Source organism: Corvus kubaryi, unplaced genomic scaffold (assembly GCF_017639235.1).
Source record: "Corvus kubaryi isolate FWS band 111438036 unplaced genomic scaffold, C.kubaryi_AGA036_p1.0 split1-37296, whole genome shotgun sequence".
In the NCBI taxonomy this organism is placed as follows: Eukaryota; Metazoa; Chordata; class Aves; order Passeriformes; family Corvidae; genus Corvus; species Corvus kubaryi.
This window is the reverse complement of record NW_024582075.1, coordinates 18,146,915-18,172,579: the sequence shown is the minus strand read 5'-3', so window position 1 is coordinate 18,172,579 and position 25,665 is coordinate 18,146,915. Positions and strand designations below refer to the sequence as shown.

Genomic DNA, 25,665 nt, shown 5'->3' with positions numbered 1-25,665 from the left:
TGAAAATACGGAGATTTACTGCATATATTGTGGAGAAACATGGCAGTGTGACATGAAACGCAGCATCAAAGTTAGTGGAGGAAATCTCTCAGGCCCAAACATCGGCCTCGTGCTTCATCTTCATGACTTCCTTAGATAACAGCTGTTAGATATTTACACGTGGGATCTGAGAGCCCACTGTAGATTTTGTTGGGGTAGATGCAAGAATGAGCCTTAGAGACTAGGAGGGAGCAAACCTCCTCCAATGATAGGAAGGCATGGAACAAAGGATCTAAAAACGAATCCCTACATCTTGAGAAGATTTATGACTCCTACCCTTGGGATGGCTGACAATGAATTTTTGCTCATCCCCCTCATTTTGCTTTTCCACCTACAGTTTTGTGCATGTGAAAAAAAATTGGCCATCTGAAAACCCTCAGAGTCAGAGCTCTTTCCACTGATCCATGCTCAGCACTGCATCTGCATTGCACACATCCACCAATGGACCACATATGGTGCCTTCTGCTCTCAGAGGGCTGTACCTGGACAAGGGAGGTGGCAGAGCCTGCATACCACTTCAGCCTACAAGCTGCTGCTGGAGGATGCTGTTGAGCACCACATGAGCTGCAACTGACAGTGTGAGAAGGCCTGTCCCACAAAAGCCCCAGAAGCTATCTGTGTGCTCCCCTCCCTGGATTGTCCTCATGCACAAACACACTGCTGCTGTTTCACCCAAGATATCAGGCTCCAGCGTCACACAGCTGGGCTCAAACTGGACCCAGCACTACCCCACAGACAGTGAGAAGGATGGTGCATGGGAAAATTTCAGAGTCCTTCCATAGATCTCTCTCTCCCCCTCCTTGGAGCTGGGACAGGGTAGTGGGCCCACCTCCAGGGCCAAGGCCTTGGTGGAAATTCCTCCCGATATACTCTGATGTTGAAACAGTCCAGCAGGAAAACAAAAGTTCAACTCTCCATCTCTCTCGGCAGAAAGAAAAAGGAACTGAAAAACTGGCTGAAATCAAGCAGAGTGCTTTCCCCACTCCTGCTCTGCTGCCACAGCTGAAAAAAAAGTCTCTCTGTGTGACCTTGAACGAGCTGCAAACTGCTTTGACGAAGTTTTTCTCAGGTTTTCCTCCCCCCTCTCAGGCTCAGTTTAAAGGCACAGAAAGGCACTAAATTAATTTCTGGGCATGGGGCAGCAATAAGAGATACACATCACAAAGTCACCCCAAGACATTCCACCCCTTATCCCATATCGTTGGCTCAATGCCCAAACTAATATATTCTAGTTCTACACACACACATCAATACATACATATATATATACAGAGCTATGTACAAACAGTGACAGTGACATTCAGCAAGCAGTGGTATACAGGCATTCCACATTACAGGTGGAATTTTCACCCAACAATCAGATCTCCCTGCAATACACAACGCCTTGCTCCATCTTTCTGCATTACCCACCAGGTGCAACCAGGCCCCTGAGCAAAAACAACCCCACGGATGGGTTTGTCTGTGCTCGAGGCAGAATTAATCCAAACAGTCTTTCCTAACAGACCTCTGACATGCACTACTGGGACCTTATCTCCGTCTACTGTATGCAGGGATTCAGATTGGGCTGGACCAGCTCTATTGGTGGAACCTTGGGTGTTAGCTAACCAGGTGGCCTTTGCTAGATGCTGCTCCCAATTTTTGAAAGTTCCCCCACCCCACAATCCATTGCACTGTTCCACTTTGCCTGCAGCTGGTGCATGGTAAGGGATGTGGTACACCCACTCAATGCCATGTTCCCTAGCCCAGGTGTTTATAAGGCTGTTCTTGAAATGAGTCCCATTGTCAGACTCAATTCTCTCAGGGGTGCCATGCCTCCAAAGGACTTGCTTTTCCAGGCCCAGGATGGTGTTCCGGGCTGTAGCGTGAGGCACAGGATAGGTCTCCAGCCATCCAGTGGTGGCTTCTACCATTGTGAGCACATAGCGCTTGCCTTGGCAGGTTTGAGGCAGTGTGATGTAATCAATCTGCCAGGCCTCCCCATGCAGGTCTGCAACTTAAGAGCCTCATTAAAAGAGTGTTAAGACAGTTCTTAACTAGCTGCTGAAGTCCTTGTGAGGACTGGGGCAATTAGGAATTAATCTTTGTTTGAAACAGGAAAATATTTTCCACCAATGCAAAACCTGAACATAAACTAGTCAATAGGTGGAGAGATTTATTTTGATGACCTCTCTGTTCCTGTTTGCCCTTCTCAGGACATAGCTAGCACAGAAGAAAATCACGGATGCAGGAATCAGCCAAGTCACTCCTCTTACAGAAATTAAAATTTCTGTTCCTACAGTGTAAAAAAAGGAGAGGAGGAAATGCATAATCTTGGGTCTTTATCACAAATCATATGGGGATATTAGGAATTATACTGTAAAATCATTGGGACTGGAAACACACACGAGCATTCTCTGCAATAGACCTCACTGACTGATAGTCCTTCTCTACCTGAGATGCAATATAACAGCAGTAAGATAGCTTTGCTGATAAATAAAATGATAACAAATATGTCCATGCACTGAATTAACAGGGAAAATGAGGTTTTTGCATGTACAATAAAGTAGACATATGTTGCAATTTATCTCTCTACACTGATACTGCCCAGAGAAATGTACTTCTATTTAATCCAGTTCTGGTGCACATGACAGGCATTCTGCAGCTGTCAGTGATGTTATGTACTGTAAACTCCAAACATCCATTGTAAAACTGTGCTCATTATAAGAAGCAAAATATGGTACCTGAATCTTAACCGAAGTATTAATAATAAAAATGGATTACACACATCCTGTTTGCTGAGCAATTATTCCAGGGAAGAGACTGATTTCAGATTTTCCCTGACTGACTGAATGGCAGAACAGGTATTTGCACGGAGTATCTCTGACCTGAAGAAAATGTCAGAAACTTTATAAGCTTTATAAGGAGAAATAAAACGTTCTTTGGGGTTTTTTGCCTTAGCTATATTTAAGTAAAACTCTATTGTCTGTGCTATTTCTTAGAAAAAGAAGAATCTCAGAAAAATTTAATATAATTTATTGAATCAGAAGTCTGTATAACCATAAATTTCTCTACGCTTGAACACAATCCATTTTTCAAATGTGTATCACTGAGGCTTTGTTGATAGGGCTGTTAATGAAAACCCTGACTCTGTGTGATGGACGCACATTTAGATGATGCAGTAGTGTTTAAATTTATGGCAAGCTTCAGATGTAGGCTGCTGGAACTGCTTAGCCTTTATATGTGCAGAAAATGTATGAAACATTTCACTTTTCCCCGTGTGGAATTCTGGGCCTCTATCTACACCTCAGCCATCGACACTGTGTACCAGACAAGCTCTGTGCACATCTCAGTACTGGCAGCCTGAATTCATAAAATCATAGAAAGATTTGGGTTGGCAGATCCAAAGAAAGATTAAAGATCATCTATTTTCAATGCCCCTGTCATGGGCAGGGACACCTTCCACCAGATCAGCTTTCTCAGGGCCCCATTCAACACTGCCTTGAACATTTCCAGGGATGGGGCACTTGCAACTTCTCTGGGCAACCTGTTCCAGTGCCTCACCACCCTCACAGTGTCGGGGTCCCTCCCCCCTGCCATATGGTCCTGGGAGAGGGGCCCTGGAGGGGACAGACACGGGGTTTCCCTGCCCCTGCTCAGCCTCGTTCCCCATTGGTTGTTTTGTGTTCCCCTGCGCGGGCAGAAGGACCCTTGGTCCTGTGATTGCCTCAGTTCCTCGGCAAAACCTCTGGCCATGCGGCTGGAGAAATAAACATCTCTGAAACATCTATCAAGAATCGGTCCAGATATATTTCTTTTCCACGGGCCTCGTTGTTTGATACGCGTGTTGCAGTTTCCCCACGGTAACAAATGGTGGAGAATTGCAAGCAAGCAGAACAATCCCTGATCCCTAAGGACAGCGACTGATTTGTGAGTAAACACTGGATTTCTCTTCTTGTTTTGTTTGAAACAGGAAAACATCTCTAAACTATGGAGGAACCATGGAAAGACTCTTGTCTTTCAGAGCCGCATATGGACATTTATCTTAAACTTGAAAAGATTCTTGAAGAACGATTTGTAAATTTTAGCTTAATTCAAGCTCAAAAGGAACCGAAACATTTCCTTTCATGGTTGTTTAAGAACTTTTTCTACGTTTCTTGGGATTTAATTCTTACCAAACACTTTTTGAATACCGTTTGGACACAGTTAATTTCTGAGTCAAAATATATGCTGATGGAAGAATATTCTCGTGAATATTATTTAATTACCGAGACTGTTGAGCAATGTCAGCTGTGTCTTGACGAAGGGAAGCCTGGCTCAGGGACCGTGCGACCGTGGCCACGTGCGCCAAGCGCTCTCCGACCAGCAGCGAGGCAGTTCCCGCACGCAGGTGGAGCGGCACGAGCTGCAGTGTTGGCAGCAGAGCGAGGCGCGGTGAGAGCGGGGTGACCTGGCCATGCCCGCCCGGCCCCGCACAGCATATGGTGGAGTGAGCCCTGTGAATGGCCGACTGAGAGGGGCGGTGCACAGGCGGCGGCTGGTGGCGGTGGTGAGGCGGAGCCGCGCCTAGCTGAAATGCGGGCTGGAGCAGGGCGCAGGGGGGTCGTTGCTCAGGGGCCTGGCTGAGACGTGGGCGTGGCCCCAGGCAGCGGCAGTGGAGCTGAGAGCAGAGGAGGTGGTGCGCAGGGAGCTGAGCAGCCCAGCCCGGCCCGGCCCACGTGGTCCCGAATGTGATCCCAGGAAGAGCACGCAGGCACGAGCAGCCCCGACGGCCCCGGCAGCACTGACAACCCTGGCAATTCCAACACGGGAGTGAGCGAAAGTGAAAGAGAAAGCAAAAACGCAACGAGACAGAAAACAGCAACCACTTGAAAAAAGGAAAAAATCACTGTAGCTAAGGTTTTAGGAATAGTAAAATGATAAAATGTTAAACAAAATTATGGTTTTATAACAAGATGTGACAACCAAGAAGACATATTCGTCCATAGAACGGCTATTAAAAAGAATAACCCTGAAAAATGCATCCCAAGCTTGGGAGATAGAGAGGGGGTGGTGTTGCAGTGGGGATCCTGCAACATGCATATATCAAACCAGGAGTCCCGTGGAAAGGAAATATATATGGACAGACAGATTCTTGATAGCTGTTTCACAGATGTTTATTTCCCCAGCCGCATGGCCGGAGCTCTGCTGAGGAACTGTTCCAGTAACGGGACCAAGGGTCCTTCTGCCCGCGCAGGGAACACAAACCAACCAGTGGGGAATGAGGCTGAGCAGGGGCAGGGAAACCCCGTGTCTGTGCCCTCAGGGCCCCTCTCCCAGGGCTTCATGGCAGGGGAGGGACCCCAACATGGTGGAGTTCAAAATTGTGCAAGGTAGAAAAGGGTTACAAGCAGCAGAGGTCACTGGGTCTGATGGTGTTCCTGTAAAAGGCAGTATATATGCTAAAAATCGTAGTCATGTTAGACAATATCTCCATTATAAGCTCCCCCTACAGTCTCCCTTTCCTAATCCCACCTTTCCCTTTTTACCCTATGTCCTATTACCCCCAGTGTATTCCCAATCCATTTTTTCACCCATGGTTTCCCTCACAAAACCATGCCTTTGCCAATTGTTTCCCCAAAAATCCCTTTCCAATGCCGAGTGGGGGATGAAGAGGGGGAGGAAAGAAATTAACTATTGTTGTTTAGAGTTCCAACAGGTACAAATGGAAGAAACCCTCTCCTGCCTCAGTTTCCCCACCAAGCATGCCTGGAGAGTCCTGTCTCCCTTCTGTCAGCCTTAAGATGTTCCAGAAAATCTGTTTGGACATTTAAAGACTCAGGAGGGTGACTTGTTTTGTTTTGAAACTGTTCTTGTTATGTTTATCCAGTTGTTTTCAATGTTAAGTTTTAAATCTCTTTTTGTTAAAAATAAACAGGTGAAATGTTGGGGCCCTTCCCCTGCCATGTGATCCTGGGAGAGGGGCCCTGGAGGGGAGACACGGGGTTTTCCTAGCCCCTGGTCAGCCTCGTTCCCCATTGGTTGTTTTGTGTTTCCCTGCACGGGCAAGGACCATCGAGTCCTGAGATTGCCACAGTTTCTCGGCAAAACCTCTGGCCATGCGGCTGGAGAAATAAACATCTCTGAAACATCTATCAAGAATCAGTCCATATATCTTTTCCATGGGCCTCGTTGTTTGATACGCGTGTTGCAGTTTCCCCACTGTAACACCACAGTAAGAAACTTCTTCTAATAATCTAATCTACATCTACCCTCTTTCATCTTAAAGTCTTTGTCCTACCACTACATGCGTTTGTAAAAAAATTTTTTTACAAACATCTTTTTTACGTACCCTCTTCTTCAACCTCTCCTTTGAAGAGCCCTCTTATCTAGTGTCACAAAAGTATTGAAACAGTGTGCTCTACCCTGGAATAATGCTGAATCAGGACAAGGAGCATCTTAACTGTAACAAGCGGAGTACTTAACTAACAAGAGGAAAGTACCCTGTAGCCTTGAAAGTTACCTTGGCAAAGTTTCAAAAGCTAGAAATATAAACACCAGAAACTGGCATAACAACAGCTGATTTCAAGGATTCCCTGTTGCTGCCCATGAGATCTAAATTCTATTGAATTCAATAGTGACATTTCTTGTTGTGGAAGGTGTTTCGGACTTTTTGTAAACTTAACCCCAAATGTGGTTCAAATCAGGACCATTTTACCCTGGGTCAGGCAAAGTGTGAGGACTTTCCTTCTGCTCCTTGAAAAGGACTATTCACATCTGAAAGAGCAAAACCACTGAAAGCAGGAGGGAAAAACACATTTCCAGTGTTCACTGCCTCCCAAACAAGCGAGATGGAGCTGGCAGAGGGTGGTGGGACTGTTTATCTCATGGCCAGTGCCTCATGTGCTGTCTGCAAGCAGGCTCGTGTATCCATGGCAATGGGCAGCTCAGCTTCTAACGTTTCAACATGCAGAAAAGGAAATCCATTATTTCATACTTGATGTAATGGCTGTCTGGTCAGACATCCACAGCTAATAAACAGTAAGATTTGGGTCAGGTATTTCCTGGCAGCTAATGGCCACCTGGGCGAAAAGCTGTCAGTTGCTGAAGTAATTCATTAAATGATAGAAAATGGACTTTACATCAGTCATTATGGCATCAATACAAAAGTTTTGTTTCAAGTGTAATCAGCTTTACTACACGAATGTCACTTCTAAGTGAAAATGGGAGTTGCCTGGTAAGTAGAGTAACGCATTGTGCGCAGCCAAACTGGTACTTGCAGAGAACAAACCCAGCTTGTGAACTGCCAAACACCAACGAAAGGAAGAAATACCATTATCTTTCTAGACAGAATGCACTACGTCCTTTACAACTTACACTTTTTCTGAGGAGTCAGGGGAAGAGGGAAGCACAGGACCCCACTTCAACACTTAACACATTAATTCCACTTTTACGGAACTATGGATAAAGTATGCTTCTTACCAGGATGTGAGAAGCCATAAAAAAGCAAAAGCCTTCCATACAGGCAGTCTATCATGTTGGTAAGAGCACATGTATGAAGTTCTAGTCAGAAGACATTAAAATGACAAGACTCATGTAAGTATTCACAGTTCCCTGAACCACATGTTTCTAGGCGTACCATTTGTAATGAAAACATGTCATAAAAGCCCCAAGCTTGGTACGCATCAAAAGGAATCTATTTTCAAGTTTTAATTTGTGCCGAATCTTTGGTCTATCATGCAGGTTGAAAAAAAAGAGGGATGATCACAGGAGAAACAAAGGAGCAGAATAATGAGGTAGCCACATTGGCCAGCGGAAAACAGCAGGTAATTTGAGAAGAATTTCGATACACAGGGCAAATTAAAAGATTGAACTTTTGGCAAGTAGAAGCCAATAAAGTAGAACTATTGGCAAGTAGAAGCCAATAAAAATGACAGTGATGAAAGAATTAGAAAAAAATAAACGAATAAAACTGTTGTGGAAAACAGAGGTAGACAGAAGTAAAATATTGTTTTCATCACCTAGTGCAAAATATGTATTAATGTTTCAATAAAGGGACAAAGGGTGAAAGAATTACATCAGACCATAATTTTAAATTAATCAGGGATCTCTTGCAGCAAATTCATATACGTATATATATGTATATACTGTATGTGTATGTAACAAATACATGCAAATTCACTCCCACTGCAGAAATTACTGTCAGATTTACCCACTTCTGCAGAATTCCTTCAGTCTATCTTGTCCTTACTAACAGTGTCTCTAATGCTCTGTTTCTGAGGTGAAAATGGAAAGGTGAACAGTATGTGAATCATAATGTCTTTCAAAGTCTGTTGACAGCCTGAAGAAAGACTAGAAAGGTACAAACTAGCTGAATTCTGACATCTGAAGTTAATAGTCTGCATTTTATTAAAAATAAGTGCAATATAAAATTAAATATAATACCCCATTATTATGAGATTTACTGAATGCATAATTAAACTACTAAAGAATTTCTCTATCTGCCACAGTGCTTTGCAAACTCCAGAAGACTCTTTATGAAGACAGAACAGGTTGCAATTGGAACAGATTTGAGACCTGGCTGTTCACCAGACAAAGGCTGGCAATTTTTGTCATTGTGCAACGTAGTGCCTTAGTGTAGATACACCCACTGAAAATGGTGACCTTGAGAAGATATCTGCAAGCTCATGCTTCTTGTGTCCTTTAGGGTGATGAACCAGATACTTTAGCAGGGAGACTTTAAAATACAGAGAAAACCTACTTAGACTTGACATCTGGTTTTGTTTCCTTCACAAAAAAGGAATTTAAAAGGTCATCTAATGGAGGTATATGTTGTCCCACTGACAAAGAAAATGATTGAAACAAATTACAATACTTACTATGAAAGTATGAGGTGAAGAAGTGCCAATGTTGTGTAACAGACTTACTACAAGTTATTAAAAGGGGAAATCTTGACTGAAAAAGGAACTATGAAGGAACATAAAATGTCAGCTTTCCGAAACTCTAAAGACCTATTTATTTTTGAGCATGGATTAGGTTTAATGTTTTATAAATGAAAGAAGGAATACAGAGTTTCTCTCTATAGTTTTTGTTCAGGGGAAACCACTGAAAAACAAATCAGGCATTGATTTTAAAGCAAAATAGTGCTCCAGACAGACTCAGTATATGGAATCATATCTTCTCTGATGTGCTTAGTGGTAACTGGGCTTTATGCACCTTTGAAATAAACAAAGCTCAGGCCATGAAAAAGCTCTTCTCATGAACGTCCTACAAATGAACTTATCCAAGGAGAAGAAAATGAGTGCACCTGCAAAATAGTAATTCTTGCAGTTGAGATATTTGGTTTTATTCCACGTGAAGACAGAGGTGATTGGGCCATCTGTGCTGTGCAAATAAAATTAAATCCTAAAGTGCATGAACCCTACAGCACCTTTAGAAAAAGAAAGGCTTTTTTATTCTTTGGAGACCAAAACTGGCCTCAAGGTCTATTACCTAATGAGCATCATGCACTACCTAATAGGCAAATATGTGAATGAGTCTGAAATCCTTCAAGTCACTGCACACTGTTTCTAGTAGCAAGAACATTCTCCTCCTCTCATACCACTGATAGCACTAATTTCACAAAGAAAAGTAAGTAACAAGTCATTTTGAACAGCAGGTAATGACAGTATTGGCTTTTATTCTCACTTGTGCCAAAACCCCTTTCACACCAAACTGGGAGACTAGAGAGTCCTAAAAGCAGCACTTTATCATGTGTTGAGCAACTTTAATGAACATGAAAATCAAACCTATTACTTGAGAGAGAGTATGATAAAATGTCTGGATGCCAACAACCCTCACACAGGTGCCCCACTCACTGGGAGACAGAAGACACTCATCAAAGCAACTAGGAAGGGAAATTATTCTATTAGCTGCAGAAATCAGGGAAAACCACTTCCAAGAAAGGTGGCACTGTGTACTTGGAAGGAAGAAGAGCCTCTCTCCCACTCTGCAGTTGGTTTCGCAGACATGAAAAGGTTGTGGAAAAGGAAAAAAAAAGAAAGAATAAAGGAAAGAAGATGTCTTTCTAAAGCTTGAGCACAGGTCATCTGAAGGATCTACTGACTCTGCAAGATAGTGCATTTTGAGCAGACAAGTGCAGCTAAAGATGCCTGGAGAGGCAGGAGAGGAGAAGATAAAAGAGAAACAGAGAAGACAAAAGCAGACAAAATATTACTAGAGTAAAGCTAGAGGGGAGAAAGAATCAAAAATAAAAGGGAGGAAAATGAACATAAAAAAAGCCAAAATCATACACAAATAAACCTACAGACTTGAACCAGATGTCTCTAATAGGAGTTTGGGCTACAATGCAGTACAAATCTGAGCATAAGAGAAAACAAAAACAAGACACATGGGGATACTTTCAATTCGTCCTTGTTTGTTACATGTCCTGATTTTACTTCTAAAACTCTCTAGCTGAGAAAAAGCCTTAAAATTTCCTTGCTGTTACCACTTACTTTCTCATCTCCCATTCCCATTATTGGAGTGTTTTTACTTTGACAATTCACGTTTTCTGTATCATCAAGCAGCTGCACTGAGTGCATCACCTGGGCACAGTGGGACTGGGGTCTGGCACTGGTGAAACAAGGATAGTAGTGACATCCAAAATCCACAGTATCTCAGAGGAATATTTCCCATAAGAAAGGCACAAAGGCATCATGCACCTTTTGCACTGAAACATTTTGGTTATGCCTTATGCCCAGAGCACGGAGGCAGTAATCTTGGGTAACTTCAGCAATGCTTACTAACCTGGTGCAGGACGGCTTCCCTGAAGCTCTGCTGTTCCCTGCAGCCTCCACTGAACCAAGGCTGGCTCTGGTGATGCTTCAACACCCTGCTCCACTGCTCTGCTCTACCTACAGAGGTGAAGGTCAGTTCAGTCCTGCAGGTTCCTCCAGGCTGAGTGTTCCCAGTCTTTGTCTGGAAAACCATCCATCTCTGACCTTGGAAAGTGTGCAGCACTCTTGTATGCAGGTTTCCTATCTGTGGGGGTGGGCCAAGGCCACGTTTTTTACTCTGTGAGTGATATTCGCACCCTTGCAAAGGACAAGCATTTAATGGACCATCTGCCTATGGTCTTCTCAGGGTCTACCATGTTCCTGGCAAAATGATACCTCCCATTATGTTTTAGCTCCTTTCCCTTTAGGTTCAATAAAGCACTCAAGTGTGTGATGTCAAAATCTTGACACTATAGGAAAGGATAGAAAAGGCTGCAAGCTAAAGGGGAATTCTACATATTACTGAAATGGTAGCAGCTATTGTTTTGCATAATGCCTACCCAATCCCAAATTGATGCAGCAGATGGAGGAAGGGAAAACAGGTTACATGCCTGCAGTGTAAATGTACTGCCAGGCTTTGCTCTGCCAACTACCTAAATGACTTGCCATGCCTCTGTTAGAGTGGTTTCTAAGAGGATGTGAAACTGCAGTTTAGATTGTGATTTATGAGTGCTTTTCATGTCAGAAGAGTGTGCTGAAGCATAAGTTTATCTGCAGGTACCAGCCCTTGGGTTTAAAATAATTATTTTGTAAAAGGCAAAATATTTGTCATTTGGATATAGAAAACAAAGAGTAAGCCTTGATCAGAATCTCCTAGAAAGATGCACCTTGAAAAATCACATTATTTGTATAATCATGTTATTTGCCACTTTGTGACTTTAAAACAAAGAAAATTCAAATAAAAATTTCTCTGCTTTATTTGCTTCCAAATTAATTTTGCCATTTGCTATTTTATGACTTCACATTCTCAGCTTTCACACCAGCACTTCTGAGACTGGGGTATCCTAATTTTCCTGATGCACACTTAAGATCAGATCTAGGAACTTAGGAAACTAGGTGTTGAGTTCCCCCGAACATGTGCCTCTTAAGGACAGTCCTGGGAGCGCTGAACCTGAACAGTCAGAAGTCAATCCTGCTTTCGGTTCTACTATGAATCCTGGGCTGGATTTGATGAAATAACATTTTTGAAATCTGCAGAGTTTACTACCAAAGTCAGATTTTTCTGTAAAGTATGCATGATCCATTGGTCTGTACCTGTTTTACTGCAGGCTGCACATAAAAAATAATTTCTACAATATTTCCTATTACAAATCAATAATTACTTCAGCAAACTTTTTAATTTCAAGGACAGATATAAGATTAGTGAGGGACAAAACTGTGTGAAACAGGCTGAGATTCAGAGTTTACAGTATACTGGCCTAATATGCACTAATATACTGTTGGTTTATACCTGACAGAGTTAGTAGCTAAGCATATACAACAAACCCAGTTTAAAGCTGTGAAGCTCTAACTAGCCAAGAGCCAAGCTGTTTTAAAATAGTCTTGCTAAATATTTTCTAAAAAACACCCCACCCATTTCAAATCTAGGCAAGTCTATGTATGGCTAACTTAGGAAAGAAGAAAATGGTCTTATTCCACCTTGAATTTCTGCTTCCCAGGAATCCCAGGTGCTTTCCAGTGTCCTGCACTATAATCAAACCTACCCTTTTCCATCCCCAGGCTGTGCCCCCTATCCTTGCTGACCACTACAATGCACTGACAGGTATGGGTGCCTCATCCCCATCCAAGTGGTTGTAGGCCAGGCACAGGGACACAGCTGCAGGACCAGGGCCTTAGCTCCAACCCCTGTTGTCACACCTGCTTGCTATGACCCAGAACAAGGACTTGCAAACTCCATGATGAACATGATAAGGCTCCTTGTCTGAGTTGTTAAGATTTATCTGCTACTCATGGTGAAAGCAGCTTAATAGGTAAACGGGCTTGTCATCCCATCCCAAAACATGCACATTAGTATGTTCACACAGGATCTGTGTGATGGAGCAAGGAGATGAAGTTTGCTTCAACTTGTCCCAGTAAGCTTCAGTTGTTCTGGTGCATTTTGAATGCAGCAAAACTACTTGTACCTTTTTCACCTGCACCTAAAGTAATCTGCTGTTCATTTAAACTACACAGTCCTTTTGTGAGATGATTTGAACGATTACAAAGACGTTTATGCTTGCCTGGAGTCTTAATCACCCCCTAGCACTAAAATGGGGGCTTGGTAGGTACCACTGCCTGCTTCACCACTGTATGCCCACAACAGCCTCCCCATAGCAGCATGACTCAAGGACTCACTGCCTTCCTGCCTGCTTGCCTACAACCACCATTTCCTCCCCATCTCTTGATCTCTGCTGCCAATCCACATTACCTGACAGCAAAGACAACAAATTGCCACCATGGGACAAGGGGCTCAGGCATTTCATCAAGGGTGGTATTATACTACGGCCTCTCCCCTGTCTTTGGTATTTCCCTCTCATTACCGTTGCCTTCATGGATCCTTTCCATGCTTGCCCTTTCATCTGCACTATTGTCCGCCTTTGCTGACATGGTACCAGCCACATCCCTCGTGAAGCCAGTGCATCAGACAACTAACCTTTCCTCTCAAGATGTCCTTGTCCGGGGTTTAAAATTCAAATTAAATATACCTTCACCAGTTTTCCCACCTGTGAGGGAAGGCTATCAAGTGCTGTGACACCAGCCAGGGGGTAGGTAGACAATTACAGGGAAAAAACTCGTCCTAATTCTGATCCCTTGAAAACACTACTCCTGTTTTCACCATGTGTCACATTTAGCTCCTTTTTGTGCGTTTTGAAGATGTCCCTCTAACCTAAAAAGAAAATAAACCCTCTGGGATTAAACCATCCTGCTTTTGCAATCCTTCAACTGCTGTACTGCCACTGCAAATCAGTAGGTCACACTTCTGTATTCCCACACATCAACTCAGCAGCAACAAGAGAGCCAAATGAAATTTTTCTACTCATTTGGTTTCTGTGGTCTAACACCTGCCAAGCATTTGACCACAGATCTTTGGCTTGTGTCTACAGCCTCCAGGACCCTGAGCTGTCTTGCCTCCAGCTACTAGCTGAGCCCACAACAGCTTAGCTGGCATGGGCAGCACAGGCAGTGTGCTCTCAGTTCACTGAGGCCATAGGCACATTACATTCAGGTCAGATCTCCAGCTCTCTATAGGTCTTGGGGGAAAAGGGAATCCACTGAGCAACTGATTTGTTTTTGCAGAAATATGTAACAGCTCTTTTTAAATTTCTGTTGCTTTTCCTACATAATGATGATTCCATTTAGGGACATCTATAGAAACACTGACATATTGAAAGTACTTTTGGAAAACAGGAGACCTAGAAGAGACATTTTGCAAGGCACACCAATCCGCCAAATGTATGAAAATGAAATGTGAAAGAGTAAACATTTTTAAACTGATTTTAAATAGTTTTGAAGTCAGTGGAGCATGCTGCAAAAATCAGCCTTCTAGTTTTATAAGAAGTGTGCAGTTCTCCATCACCTCCACCCTGACTTGCACAGAGCATGGATCAGTCTTTCCTTGAATGAAGTCAAATTAGAAGTTGCACACCAAGACTGCACCTAAGGCACTTCTGCCCCAAATCAGTCCAGGAGATCAGAGAGAAAGTCCAAAGCAAAAACTCCACCATCCTGAAATGTGCATATTGTGTATGTGGGTCCTTGACATTAGCTGTTTCATTTTGCAGAACTCCTCTTGGATCAGTAGAAGCAGTCCACACCATCTTATAATGCAAATATGGTTTATTGCAACCTATTCTGTTATTCTGGAAGTTGAGAGGATAAACTGAGCAGTGCAGGAGCAATCCTTAGCAGCTGCTATCCATGTGGAAAAATACAGATAGCTCCCCATCTGATATTACTACTACCATTTACTAGAGAAGCATCTAGAGGCCCTTGATAGGGATTAGGCCACTATAATAGGCACTGCTTGGACTTAATAAAGTAGCCCCTGCCTCAAATAATGAAGAGAAAATATATACTGAGGTACAGCCTATTTGTAAAAGGAGTAAGACAGAGATTACTGCTGTGGTTATACACTTCTACAGACCAGGCATAAATGGGGTCACAAGTGAAAAATTCCTTTGGTGTCATTCTCACCCAGATTCATGTTCACCACTAAACTGCAAATAATCTGGCAGAGTTAGCTGATCTCAGCTGAAGCCAGCCCTGAAAATGCAAAAATGCTAGAGGTCAGGAGCCAGGTGGGATGGAAAACTGGGCAGGGAAACCTCCTCCAGCCTCCCTCTGCCAGCTGCTGTTTCTGAAAGCCTCTGCCAGGAGACCTATGCCTTTCTAAGCTCTAAATCCACCCCTGACAGCTACTGAATATCTTTGATTTGTATGAATAAATTTCAAAATGTCCTGTGATTACAGCTTCATAACATTCCGGAAGCAGATGGCAGGCACAGATGACACTGACAGTAGTTGTAAGTGTAAATAGGAGATGGCAGAGAGGAGTGAGGAGAGACCATGTTTAGTGTAGGAAAACCATGAAAGAAAAAGAGCTATTACTTTGAAGATGCATCCAAATAATGAAAGCAGGTAGAGAGGATTCAATTGCCACTAGGAGAGAAATACAGAGCTCTGCTTCTTGAACTAGCACAGTGTGTGCTTAAATGTCTTACTAAACAGAGAAGAGAGGGACAGAGAGAAAGACATTGAAATATTCAACTGCCCTTGACCATTAGGAACGAAACTCTGCTCTCCTAGGAAATAAACAGCAGTATACATTTTGGAAAGTAACACTCAGCACCTGGATAAACACACAATAAATCCCAGCTCCTTCCTTACTTCTGGACCAGGTGATAAAGTTCACTAGTCTGAGATAAAGCTCTTTTCTAAATCATCTCAGAATACAAAGTATTTATCTGCCAATCCCACCAAAGTTTTAAAAATCATTATACGCTCGCTGCAAACCTTGAGGTGATGTTTACTTTTATTAAGATGCAAGTGGGAATGTGAAACCATCCATGGTACTAAATGAAGTTCTTACAATGTCTCTTCAGAATACTTTCACTCTCACTCCAGGCAGCAAGAAGAGATTATTTCCTTCCTTCTCCAATACAAAGAATTAAGTAATAGAGAGGAAATCTCCTGGAAGATACTCAGTGTATCTTTCTCTTCTCCTCACCACCTCCCCTTCACAGATGTTTTTTTTAAACATAGCGTACATCAAAGTAAAAACTGACATGCATTTCCCTGAAGCTCTCCTACAGTTTTTTGATTTTGGAAATTTCATTTTCTACCTTATGATGATTATATGAGTGAGGATAAAATGCTTGCTTTGGGATTCATCTTACACAGAGATGTAATAAACATTGTAACTTTGCACTGCAATGGAACAAATTCTTTTGTAGATGGGCAGGAAGGGACTGTGAGGGTTAAATTATATCTGATCACTTGAATATGGATAAAGATGCTATATGATGAGTATATTGACGAGTGGAAAAAGAAAGAGGAGAAAAGAGGGATTGGTGACCTAGCCAGTGAAGTACTCACTGCAGTCCACCAGGTTTCTCAGTCCCATTGAGCTGCAGCTGTCTATTTGCACACACACATACAGAGTCCCAATTATTAATAAATAATTCATGATATTTTTCAGTTTTTCCTCAGTTAATTGCCAAGTGTGAGTCAGCATGAAGACTGAGTTACATCTACCTTGTACCAAAAAGTTTGTTCTTCCAGGTGCACAAAACAAGACAGAGATAATTTTAGCCATACCATGCTGTGCTGGATTACTTGTTTGCCTTTTCTCCTTGTGGGATGCTGTCGTTCAAAGGGGACACCACTGAGGCTGATAAATTCACCTTACTTCCAGCTTCTAAGTAGGAAAAAATAGCTTTGTGTTGCCCTGATTTTCCTTTCATGAAGTTTATAAAATTCCAAAGTGCATCCATACCTAAAAAAGAGAAGGCCATCTGCTCAACACCTCTGTCTTACACATGCTTGCACACCAATCTCTGAAAGAAAGATCCTGCTCAAGTTTGTCTATCAACAACATCCAGTGATTTGTCTTTCTTTTAAAAGCATCTTTTTAATTACTTTAGTGTCCTGACATGCAGTATGTCTTGACATACCCTCAGTGCATGAATAGCCTTCCTCTGCCTCATCAGAGTGGGGAGGAATTAATCCCAGATATGCTGTGGCAGAGCCTGGTGGAGCGCACAGTGAGGTCTGGGAAGTTGCTGTGACCGGGACACTCCTCTCCTAGTGTGGGCCGCGGCTGGGACCAGGACACTCCTTTCCTGTGCAGAGCCACTCATCCTCCTCTGTCATGCTCTTTGCTTGCTCTGGCTTGCCCATTAGCCCAGTTAGATAACAAAAACATCACTAGGCCACTGACAGTGCAGGCAGCAGACATCTGGAGTGTGGTTCCTCTATACTGCAAGTGTGCTGAAGATCAGAGCAGATCAATTCCTGAGAGCAGAGAGCAAACTTAAGGGCGGTGTAGAGCAAGGCTAGGCAGCATGGTATCATGCAAAAGTAAGCTTGGTAAGGTTCTCTTTCAAGGTCGTGTGCAGTAGGATTCATGACAGGCTCTTTCTTCGTACCAGGAGCTGGCATTGATGCCGAGCTCTGAAGTGTGCATTCAGCTAGATTCACTGCCGTATGTCTGATGGGCATCTGTGCAGGCATTATCTAGGTAACATGGGGACAATTATTGGTTAGCTTCCCACCTGGCCCATTTCACACGACTCATGATCTTTTGGGAATTTAGTGACACTACCTGAGCGTCTTTGCAGTAGATATGTGGCACTTACACAGTATAGGCTTGTTGGTCTGCAAGACTGGATCCCCTCAATGTGCTGTTTATCTTGGCTGATGGCCACTGCAACCTATGCTTTGGCACTGTGGGTGACCCCTCTTGGCATTTTGCCAGTATCTTTGAAGGACTTAGGTTACAGTGGATTGATTTTATTTCAGCAGTTTATACACAGGCATTGACCTTTGACTGCTGGGTCCCAACAGCTTTGTTCATCCAGCATTTAGACTCACATCATGACAGTAACAGTTGAAAGACTTTTCTTCCAGCTATGCCTACAAATAAATAGCAATATCTAAAGAAGACAGGAGCACACCAAGAAAACTTGAATCAACCCCAAATGCAGTCAAGTCTTTCACATAGCAAAACCTACTTTCATCAGAGATGAAGACAGCCTTACCTTGTGAAAGAGCTTTGTTTCACCTCCACCAGCTTCTCTAGCATACCCAGTCACATCTTGACAGTGGTGGGAAGAAAGAGATAAAGCCCATTTCAAAATGGATGTATTTGTATGATTTTAGCAGCTACAGAGCAAGCAAATTTAACAAAGTGTCACATGTGGCCCTGCTGTAATGTTGGGAAAACACTGTCCAGACTGTCAGAGCCAAGGGTTTATTTGAATGTGAATCATCCCCTTTATCAACTCCCACGGGGATTGCAGTATCAACTTGCAAAAACTGGCAATGTCACCTACGCTGATCATTCCAGGATATTGGCACTGAGGTGTCTACTTGGACAGTAGACACACAGATAAAGTGAAACAGTTTTTAAAGAGAAAAGGAGATTGCTTCTGGGTGACCCAAGAGCTGTTCAATGCATTTTAGAGAAAGTATTGAGTGTACTGAACCTTTGGCACACAGAGGCTTAGGTTGCTTCTGAAATGCCATAGTTCAGTTCAATTTGTCTTGGAAATAAAAGGTTATAATTTTATTTCAAAATAATTGGACTGCAACTGCTGTTCAGGAGCTGTTTTACATGCAGCTCAGTTGTCTTTCACACAGCTGAGCTGTCCATGGGTAAGGAATGGGATGGTTAGCTACAGGAGGTCATCTTATTAGCCCTCCCAAGAATAAATTCTACTGACACAAGTTGCCCTTCACTTACACACATTTAGATTTTCAACATCCTTATTTGAGTTAGGAGTATGATTTTCCTACAGTACAAATACTGTGTAAATGTCTTTCCATAGCATATAGACTGATAGCTAATTGGGCTAATTAGCTTAGTAAAGGTCTGCCTTTTTGTGGCCTAACAAAGCCTTATGAACAGAACTCTCCAAGCACAAACATGGCCAGGGGCCAGGCAGTCCTAAGGAGTGGTGTCAGCTTAACACTTAAGGGAATCCAGACCTCAATCTAGTTATTGTATCTCCATTTCCTGTTACACTGACTTCTGCATCTCTTTAAAGGTGTGGAAAGACTTTCAAGAGTTTTTAATTCAGCCAACATGAATGTTGTAATGTCCTCAACTGCCTCCTTCTTTTCTTTTAATGACAGTTTCATCTGTGACCTCTAAAGCTCCTCCTGGGTTTTCACAATTGCATTTGTGCTCTTTCCCTAAGATTTTATTTGCAGCCTGTTGTGAGTAAATGTGGGGAGAAGAAGAGAAATAAACTGCGCAAGTTAATCCTCTGGCTTTTTCATCCGACCTCAATGTGTGTCTCCTCTACCTAAGTGCAGCAGCCTGGATTTCTCATGGTTTATTTCAGGTATCTATGCTAGCCTTCTATTCATACATAAATCAACTTCACTGATGTAGCATTAGAACCTTGTATTGGGGTTACCAGGAGAGTGTAGCTCAAAAACTTTTATGTTCCAAAAGCAGTAAAACTTCCAATATTAAATTCCCACAGTATACTGCCTAGCTGAAAGGCAAAAATCTCATGCTGGTTAGTCTAATTGTCCACTAATAACAGACACATCCCCTCTACTATGACATACTACTAGAGTTATGATGGAAATTGTCTAAAAAGGCCTCTTCCTCTCGATTTTCTCTCTTTGCCACAGTAGAACAGCAGTACCACTATCTTTTTTTTTTCATGTACACCGTACACCTTGTATAAGGCAACAGTAGACTAAGAGAAAGGAAATAATGACTAGTTATTTTGTGTTTCATTCACTAGAAGAGTATTGCATCGAAAGTAGAATGGAAACTGTTATTTGAAATTTTATCTTTCTCAGGAATAAATGAATAAATAAGACAACTTTTGAATGATAAGAAGATGGCAGGTGGTTCACCATAGAGATATTTTGCTGTCTATCAAAACTGCATCCAGAGTCTTTATTCAAAATTGTGAACTATTAGGGCTCCGTCTAAGACATCAAATAATGTTTCTGCTTGTCAGCAAGATGAATCATACAATGTGTCCTTCCTACTCTCAAGCACATTATAGGCTACCATATGCATATAAGCAGACACCCCTGTGTGCTTCGGACTGCTTGGTTTAGATTAATTTCTTAATTTTCCAATTTCAACAGAATGCCAGCTCAGTCTATTTTACCATGTTTTCTGGTGGCACCATGTATCATATAATTTTATGATGGAAGGAGTTTTTACCCATAATAATGGGCTTGTGAGGTTTTCAGCTGCCCTTCCTATGTAGTGCTCCTGTGTCTAATACCCAGAATTTCATCACAAGGTTTTACATCAAGATAAGAAAACCACAAAGATCTGGTCTAAGCTGAGTTAAGATCGCCCATTTTTGGCCAATTCCTAGGCAGACCAAACCTTAGCTTTGAACTAAATCACTTGAATAGCATAAGTATATTCTAAAAAACAGGTTGATAAAATGAGTATATTAACATATTCTGAATACAGATATGTGATTTTTGTGTTCTGTTATTTTGAGCCCCACAAAGCCAAAACTACATTAAAAACATATTGAATGGAAATCATGCAAGTGCAAATCAATAACAGAGCCCTGATCTATTTATATAGAGATCCAAGTTAATACTAAAAAAGATGGGAATCAATCATTAAGGATATTTTGCAGTGTCACTATCTGTCTTATCACAAGCTCTCGTTGGGGTCACTGCTAGCAAATCCCTTAAAACACACTCTTTATACCCATGAAGCCATGCCAACAAATTAACAGCCCTGAAACATGGTCCTTTCAGGAATTCTCTTTGGGCTGTGCAGCTGCCCACAACTGACAACATGGACCATGGGAAAATAGAGAATGTTCTCAGCTTCTTCATTTGAAAGTGAGCTGTACTCTGGAAAACCAAAAAAGGAACAATTCACTTCAGACATCTGTGAAGAAAAATTTAGTGCCAGCATCTGGAAAATGTCTGATTGAAGCCATGCTGAAATTGGTTTTGAAGGAAAAGTGACAGTAATTAAAGAAACCAAAAAGGGCCAGGGATGTCATTTTCTTGTTCCTTTCATGATAGGAACTTCCACACCCTTTTATTTCAAATTCAGAAGAAATCACCTCCTGGGCTGCAGGTTATTCCCTCTGCCACACTCCTCCTAAAATGGCATGGACTCACAGGGACACTCTACACAAACATCCTTTGTAGAAGTTTTCAAAACACTTTCACTGTTTTGGGTCCCTTCCAACTCACCATAACCTATAATTCTCTGATTAACATCTAGGCAAGGTGGCTTCATCCGCACGTGGTTCCTGCAATAAGTAAATAATCACAAATGCGTTCAATGCTAATGTGTTCTTTATGAATTAAGTCCTTATCTGTCATTGTGAGTGTGAATGATACTGTTTACAGTGATGGAAGAGAAAGAAGCCTTTACCACGAACATTTTTGCCACCTGACTCTCATTTGCCTGCAACATTAACAAAGTCTCAACAGCTCACCCAGGTAGCTGGCATAGGGAAGGGCACTCAGCATGCTCATTGCTATGCAAAGCATGATGAACAGTGATGGTCATCACCAGTTTGGCAATTATTTCTCCATTTTGTCATTTCAATATGCCTCTGAGGTTGCACAGAAAGCTCTGTGTCTCAGCCATATTTATGGGTATTCTCAGCTGCTTGCAGTTATTGTGCAGCTCTGATTAATACTTCCTTCTCTGTGACACAGAAGGAGCTGCATTCTAATACCATCCTCATTTTTTTCTACCAGATCCCATACTTTTGCATAAAAAATTCCCAACTTATAAATCAAGGAGGTAGGGTTGGAGGTCCATAAAAAGTGAGACCATGAAAATGTCATCACTACACGTTTTATTTTCCTGTCTACTCTTCCTGAATCTTCCAAATGTTGTTAGCTTGTTTATGGCTGCATTGTTCATTTTGGATACCTTATTCTTAAGAGGTATTCTGGCCAGGACCTCCAGCTCCACTTTCATGGTTCAGCTTGTGTTTGCAATGGTTATTTCAGCTTCCTTCTTCACAGGCAAGTCCATCTGTTAGTGTCTGTGGTAAGCTTAGAGTATGAATCAAGTATTGTTAATAACGTTTTTTCTTTGTCTGGCAAAATTATTGTACTTTAGTCACACTATTTCTATGTATTCTACTTTCTTCAATGACCTATACTATTTTTCCTTTGACCAGAGTAGACATTAATAGGTTTCACAGAAAATCTTGGCAACAAAGATCACATTGTACAATTGATATCAATCTACTCCTGTGTGAATGGGACTAGATTGCGTGGATCAGCTTGCCCTGCAAAAAGCTGGAGCACCTATCACCTGGGTCTTTATTTACTTTTATAATACAACTTCTCTATTTTAATTAAAAGCCACGGAATTTTAGTCTCCCCTTAATGGGAAGTTAGGCTAGTTCTACATAGGCCTTCTCCTTTTGAATCAGAGCCTATAAACCATACAAGCGTAAATTGTATTGATAAAACCTGTATTGATATAACATGGATACAACCCATATAACAGGCTGAATACTTGGTTCGGCCTGCAAAAAATAATGACATTTATAACTATGCATTTCAGTAATTTCTTCTTCTCTTATTCTATGGTACTCAGCTCAGTGACAGCCTATAGGACTTAAAACTGCCATCTGCATATTTTTTATAGGCTGAATCCAGATAAATTCTGGCAGTTCTGTGATACCCTCCGTGATTAACACAAAATCTTTTTTGATGTATGCTATTGTGTAGTTCAGTGTAGTAACTCACCTTCTCTAACAGGAGTTGCCAGAGGTCTATTACAATTTATCTGAAGGGTATAAAGTGGTAAAGTGTTCTTTGTCCAGCAGTTGAGGAGTGTGTGCGTGTGTATGCAACACATGCATTTTTCTAAATTTCTGTAACAGCTGTTGATGGAGGGGAGAACGAAGGGAACAACTGAATCAGACAGAAGGTAGTTCCATCAGGTTGCTCTTCAAGAGGTGGACAGAGGCATTGCCAAAGCATTCTGAGTGACTCTTCCAAAGCCATTTATTGTGAGAGCCTAGATAAATGTCACAGCTTACATCTAACATCTGAAACGGCAAGCCAAATAAAATGATGGATAAGTAAGGCCACGGACACAATAGTAGAAACAACCTGAAATATAATGACGCCAGAGCCAATCCAGGCTGCAGAAAATTAAGCCAGAATGGAAATAAGAAAGCTAATAATAGATTCTCCAAATGGGGAAAAAAATATTCATCCTGACGTTTAGCGTAAGTGTAAGTGTTCTTTGTTTACAAATGCAGTGCTACCTAAACTATTATCTTTAGGCAACTTAAGCTTTCATTTTTTATCTGTACTGTAACTTGTATTTTGGGATACCCCATGAAACAACAAACGACTTATTATGCACCACTATAACTAAAGTATTCAGCATGCATTTTCCTTCCTCATTGTGAATATGATGAAGTTAATCCAGTCCTTTCTTAATCAACTGCTGTAAAAATCAAAGCAGAAGTACAATACATTCTCAAGCATAAGTGTGCTGATAGAAAATGTACCATTTCAGAGTTAATTCAACAGAATATGTCACCCAGTGGGGGGTGTAAATACATAAGAAACCGTGACAAAGGCACTTGTCACATCGTCAGAGTAATGTCTGATCCAGAACATGACATTCTGAAATGTAAGGAGTGCATGTAACAATGAATCACCCTGTGTTATATGTAATAGAAAGGATGCTGTAAGAAAATATTTATATTATTACAATACGAAATAAAAAGTATGGTATTATTCATACAGTGACTTCCAAGCCTATCAACATTTCACAATGTGTGATGCAATAATGGCTAAGGAGGAAAAAGCAGTGATTAAAACAAAAATCACAAGACATCGGCCAGGAAACATTCAAATGCAGAGGATGGGAGAAGAATGTGCAGACAGAGAGAATGGGCTTCACCCACCCTGGAAGGAGATGCACAAGCTGGACAGCAGACATGAGCAGGCTGGCTCACAGCAAACATCATATTTCCAGGAAAAATACTGTTGGTCAACCTGAAAAAACCTCAAGACTGCAGAACACTCACACCATTTTCTGGAAGATTAAAGCTTTGTACAGCTCTATGTGGACTTACCCGTGGTATGAACATGTTCAGCCCTTCCAGATCACATAAAGGAAACACCTCACCTAAGTTAATTCATGATCCAGGCTCACACTTTTTCCTTCCAGTATTGTGGAGGTCAGTCTAGTACAGCATCTTTGTACTGCCTTACTAAAGAAGTTCATTTGCTGAACATGCCTGGGCAAAAAGCACAAAGTCTATGCTTAATTCATCACATGGATGTAATTTAGCTCAAACTGCATGATGCTACATGCTTTTCAGTCACAGCCTTCACTGCCTGAAACCAGTTATTCTTCAATTATACCTGAAGCAATGATGAGAACAAGTGTATTTCAATCTTGTTCTTTCAGTGGTGCTACCCTGCAGGGAGAAGGAAGCACCTTATTCATGCTGGTGCAATAGTCACAAGTATACAACATTGCTTGGAAGCCCTGAAGAAACCTGATTGACATTGGTCCCCTTTTCTAGTGATTCAAATTACTTCACTAGACTCCCTTATACTCTTACAAAACCTGTCATCAGGCTAACCTTGTCCATAAATATCTACTGAAATACCCAAAACCCATGGAAAATATTTCCATTGCAATTACCTACATCTCTTTCATGAATCCTAACAATAAACAAACTGACAAACAAATAAATAGCCTGGAAAGCCATGTTCTCTTCTGTCATGGCATTTACAAGCACAACAAGGAGAAAAATACCTATTTTTTAAGATGATACCGACATAGTTATCACCATCTCAACTCCTACTGCATCATCAGTTTAGCGGCTTTCTTTGCAGTTATTAGAATCAGCAACAGAATTCTCAGCTCAAATGAACACATACTTTAAGTCTGAGAGTGCTTGGGAATTTAAGCACATATTTACAGTTAAATACATGCTTATGTCTTGTCACAGTGCCATATTCATCACTTCTGTAAGCAGCTGTACCTTCATTAGAAGAAAATAGATTTGCTCTCAACAGAGTGGATTTGAAGGTGTGTTATGAGTTTTTATATCAGCATTTATTTCTAGTTCAAGCTGTTTTATCAAGAGTGACTGGTAAAAGCATATGTCAGCTGAGTGGGCGTGGACAAAAAGTGTAAGCCACTGTGACACTGTGACAGGGAAACGAGACCAAGGCTGCAAAGTCCCTGCCAATATCTCCATATTTTATGAACTGGAGTAGATCGAACCTAAGTTTGTCAGTTGAGCTCAGCTAGAAGAGATAGTAGGAGATGCATCTTTCAGGCTAGAGGCCATGGATCATTTTTTATTTTCATAAATCAAGACAGAAAACTCTAACTTTACCACATGTTTGGAATGATGTTCAGTTCTGAACCTGTGATTAAAAACCAGAACAGGATCTGCTGAACAACATCCAGCTCGGTTCTGACTGCTTTTGCATATTCTGATCTTGAATCCAATCAAAAACTCATGCAAGCATCACTTGTTTATGCTATAATTAATTTACATGTCATTTAACTATCCAAAGATTATGTTTAATACTGTCTAATAAGTGTCCAGGTAACCCTAATTCATCATATGAGAGTAATCACTGATATTAACAGATCAGTGTTTGTTGCTCCAAAAAGATATTTCCCATG

The 25,665-nt window shown here is 41.6% G+C and overlaps 1 protein-coding gene across 1 annotated transcript in view; it reads right to left on the bottom strand.

Annotated features, from left to right (window-relative positions):
* Window positions 1–15,804: 15,804 nt before the first annotated feature.
* LOC121657461 overlaps window positions 15,805–25,665 on the bottom strand; it is a 42,781-nt gene continuing 32,920 nt past the window's right edge. Inside the window, exon 6 of the mRNA XM_042013187.1 lies at window positions 15,805–16,785. Within this exon, the coding sequence (XP_041869121.1) occupies window positions 16,622–16,785 (164 nt within the window). The 3' untranslated portion in view covers window positions 15,805–16,621. The remainder of the gene's footprint in view (window positions 16,786–25,665) is intronic.